The 4,600-nt window shown below is 46.2% G+C and overlaps 1 protein-coding gene across 1 annotated transcript in view; it reads left to right on the top strand.

The window, feature by feature from the left end:
* foxp1b (forkhead box P1b) overlaps positions 1-1,727 on the top strand; it is a gene marked incomplete in the record, with an annotated part of 454,424 nt that extends 452,697 nt beyond the window's left edge. Inside the window, 1 exon segment of the mRNA XM_037678670.1 lies at positions 1,415-1,727. Within this exon segment, the coding sequence (XP_037534598.1) occupies positions 1,415-1,553 (139 nt within the window).
* Between the last annotated feature and the right edge of the window lie 2,873 nt (positions 1,728-4,600).

The following is a 4,600-nucleotide window of genomic DNA, read 5'->3' as shown; positions in this document are numbered from 1 at the left end:
AGGCTAATTATGAGCAAAGTGTCAAACCACCATACCTCCCCACTGCATCATAATAACACTCTCATGTCTTCAAGGCTTCCACAGAGTCATAATATATATATTAGCATGGCTCTAAAGCTCCATCGTACTTTTAAAGAGTTGAACCAAAAAAAAAAACAAAAAAGGAGTAAAGAATCAGGTATCCAGAGAAGGCTAATTATGAGCAAAGTGTAACATCAGCATGCAGCTCCACAGCATCATAATAACAATTTCATGTCTGCCCTGCAGCCACAGAGTCAGACCTGAGGCTACGGCACTTGTGGAGTTACTTTGATGTGAAAAATGATAGAAGAGCTGACTTTACTTTTCACCCTTTTCATAATTTACACCTAAATATGTCAGCTCATTTGCATATGAGAGCCTCCATCACAATAGCTAGAAACTGCACGAGTCGTCCTCGTGTGAAGGAAATCAAACGTGGGCTTTTGTGCAGGAGGAAGTGCCGGTTGTCCCTTGTTGTTGTAGTAAATGAGCCCGGCGCCTCATCCTGTCACCACTACAGCAGCCTGGCACCGCAGGTTAGAGCACCTTGCAGTGCTCGGAGGGCTCCTTCCCCTCCGCTCTGCCACCGCCAGGCCTTCTCCTCCCCGGCGCTTTATTCCTGCTCTGCTTCTGTAATGAGAAATTTGGCAGATCTCATCTCTTTAGTGTCTCTTTTGCCCAGGCTGTGAGTAGAGGAGGGGGAGGAGGCTCATGTTTTTGCCTTGTTTACAAGTGACAGCGTTATTATTCTCATAAGGGCTTTGTTTCTTATCGCGGTGTTGTGCCGAGTGCGCCGCTGCGCCTCGGCTGCCAGGGCTTTTCTTCCTTTATTGACACTCGGTTGAAAATATGCATTAATTCTGGAGTTTAAAGCTCGCACGCCGGTGTCTGCTTGCTGTGTTTGCTTGAAGTTGATTAATGATAGAAGCCGGCTCGGGGTCGTCCTCTGGAGACCCGCCTCGCAGGTTGTGCATGTTAACGAGCAGGAAGGGGAACACACAGTGCGCCGCTGATCCACCGCCACCAGGAGGCTGACAACAGCAGCCCGCTCCTCGGTGCAGTCCATTCGCTCCGCTCCTCATCTCACGTTGTTAATCTTCCTCATTCATCAGCTCTAAGTGAATACCCTGTTGTCAGTTGCCATGAAAATAAAAAGCCTGCAGCTTTTTCAGGATTGGAATCCCTCAAAAGAAATCTGAAATTATCATGAGCAGCAGCAAGGTTCCCCTCTCTGCGCCTCGGCACAGCCAGACATTTGTTTTTGTTCTCCTGCCTCCTCCTTAAGAAACGGAACCAGCGCAGGTATCGCTTCCTGTGTGTCTGAAAGCTTTTGTGGGATCTTCAGCAGAAAGTTCAGAGGCTGAGAACTAATGAAATCTGTTTCTCTCTGCAGGCACCACATCAGCGTTAAGGAGGAACCACTGGACCCCGAAGACCACGACGGGCCCCTCTCTTTGGTCACGACCGCCAATCACAGTCCAGATTTTGATCACCACAGAGATTACGACGACGACCATGATGACATGCTGTAGGACCCCCTCCCCCGTCCCTTCCAGCCTCAGAGGCTGAGACAGTGTGGATCATCTGGTAGACAGAGTTGTCCGCAGGAAGCACTGAAGTGACGTCTCGGCCGCTGACGGTCAGACGTCTCCACACTGACGTTTTAGTGCCATTACACAAGAACACAAGAAAAACAACAGACCCCCCCGCCCCCCCTCCTCTAGACGAGGGACCCTTTTTTGGGATTTATTTTTATTTTTGATTTTCGTATCGCTTAAAAAGTGAAAACAAACTTTGTGGGACAAATCCGTTTGGTACGGGGGGGGCGATGCGTTCAGGGTCAGACCCTCGCCGTGCAGCCTCCACAGACTGCACTCAGCAGACTGCACGAGGGGTTCTGAGTGCCCCCCCCCCCCCCCCCCCCCAACACACACATGACCATGAACTGAAGAGAGAGAGATAAAGACGAGACATTTCATGTGCACCCTGTGAGTGTGTGTGTGCGCGTGCATGTGTGTTTGTCACTGCCTTCAGCACTTCTCATCAGTTCCATCGAAGGGAGAAGGACGTTATGTTTAGGGGACTATTATTTTCTGACTGGGGGGTGGGGGGGTGAAATGTTATAAAATGTCCACTCTCTGTGTCCTGTGTGTGCTGTTCCAGATGTTTCATCTTTATTCAACGTGTTTTTTACTGATCAGACCTCATGTCCACAACCTGATGATGAATGTTGATGAGTTCCTCTCATGCTGTTCTTTAAACCAAACACACACATAAAACAGAATGTCAGTAGTTTTCTGTCATTTATTCCACTTTCTCCCAAACACAAAAAGACCCCCCCCCCCCCTCCCCGGCTCCTGAAGTCCACTGGCTGTGCACTCCTCATAATGAAGGCTCTCTCCACGCATCACTGAAGTTTAATTTAAGATGCGAGTGACTGACAGACAAATCATGCAGGTTATGATTTATCCTCATGAGACGACTCTTCAACGCGGAGCGTGCTGAGCCGCAACACAATTTCTGATCACTTACAAGCTGCGGGCTTTTTTTAAAGGCAGAATGAAAATGTCAGGTGTGCACGGGCGAGATAATGATTTAGACCAACTAATTGTGATTCCTGAACGCAGCCGTCGCCGTTAATCAAACGCGTTCGCGTCTCCATCGCCGGCGTTTCGTCGGGCGCTCGGAGATAAACTCGCATTCCCCGTAGTTTTATTTATATGGCACGCACGGCTAGTTTTAACTTTTGAGTTGATAATTGCTCGTTTCCTTTCACAGAGGGACCTGAAAACATGGCACATTCCAGTACGTGACAGCCAACAGGAAGAGCCCCCAAATGTACCCAACATGCACGTTCAGTCCCCCCCCCCCCCCCCCCAAAAAAAAAAGACAAAAACACTCAGTAGTTGTAGTCTGCAACGTTAAACCAAGAGGAAAAATAAGTTCAAGCATCAGCTTTGGTAGGAAAACTTAAAAAAAAATTAAATTTCAAGACTGCAATCAACCACTGCTCATTTTAATTTATTCATAGTTTTATAGTATTTGATGTTTTATTTGTTTTTATCTTGTTCTGTGATTACCAAAGATAAACTCCAGTCAGTGTGTGATCCATGCAATAGATGAGGCCAAAAATCTCTCAGCAGCGCTGATCCAACCCCACGCAGACAGAATCAAAAAAAGTTTTATTTTTATTTTTTATGCTCGTTTCTTTTCTTTGCTTTAGTTTTATTTCACACCAAAGGGGTGAGTCACACAGGACAACGCGGTGACCAAACCTGCAGGAGGAGGTGCTGACGGGCCGACTGCACGATGACCAAACCAGAGAAACGTTTTGTCTTTGGGCCAGCGAGTGGGAGAAAAGGAGCTTTTTTAATTTCACACACAAATTGTGTGCAACATAAAGGGTGTAGATAAAAGACAGGAAACAAAAGCTGCAGAAAATGTGAACTGTGCTTCAACTGGACCCCCCCCCTCAATGATTCAGTGTTTCTCTCTTTGTATCCTTTCTAATGATTGTATACCACTTTTATTTTGTTTCTGTTCAGATTGGCGAGACTCTATGATTGTTAGTTCCTGTCAACTTATTACTTTTTATATTAAAAAACACTCCTGTCAACTAATGAGCTGGGTTCAAGGTACTTTATGACGGTTCTTGTTTTTATTTTCATATTTACGCTCGTTAGCTGAAAAGGAGGTTTCCAGAAGCTGTGTTTAACATCCAGGCAGCTGTGGGATGGGTCAGGGCCGAGCCGGGCCGGGATCGTGAGAACGGGGCCGAGCTCGTCAGCGCTGCGGCCCGTTTGTTTGGGACTGGAACAGCGCTGGTAGATTAGATCCTTCTCAGCACGCGGAGCTCGACATTACTAAAGATAACAGCATGAGAACAGCGCTCAGTGCTCAAACCTTTAGGGAACCATTTCATCAAACGAGGAAAATAAACATTTCACTCGGTCGCACTTCGCTCGTGCATGTTTAGACTTGAGCTGTAGAGAGAAAATTAAAAACGAAAAGACAATTAGAGCTTGTTTATCTTCAGAGTTTTATCCTTTTTTTTTGCCAAACTGATCTCAGGCCTTTTGTTTGTGTTGATCACCCAGCTGTGTGTGACGCTGATGACCCCACGGCTCCTTCCATGAGCTCGTCTTTCCTCTTCTCTCTTTTTTAAGATAAAAAAAAAAAAAACGTGTTTTTACATTTGCTTTACTGCAACTGCTTTGTATCAAGTATGAGCTAGAAAAAAATCCTGCTGTATGTAAAGTCTGCAAATGTATTTTACTTAGTAATCCTTGCTTTACAACAAAATGAAAGAAGAAAAAAAAAATCCTGTCATCCACATCGAGGGTCAAACGGGGGGAGGGGAAGGTTTGGGATTATTCCAGATTTTGGATTTTAAAGTGTATTTAAAGAAACAGACTTTTCTCTGTTAATGTTTTGTACAGATGACTCGTTTGTGTTGACGCTCTTCTCCCATACTTCCTTTGACGCTCCCAGTTAGAGGGCACAGGTGGATTTCCTCCAGAGGACGCAGATATCTTGCATGACTAATCCCAGGGTTGTTGGGGGGGGGGGGGGGGGGGGG

The sequence above is a fragment of the Nematolebias whitei genome, chromosome 7 (assembly GCF_014905685.2).
Source record: "Nematolebias whitei isolate Nwh7 chromosome 7, NemWhi1, whole genome shotgun sequence".
NCBI classification, from domain to species: domain Eukaryota; kingdom Metazoa; phylum Chordata; class Actinopteri; order Cyprinodontiformes; family Rivulidae; genus Nematolebias; species Nematolebias whitei.
Note: the sequence above shows the minus strand (reverse complement) of the source record. Positions and strands in the feature narration are given on the sequence as shown.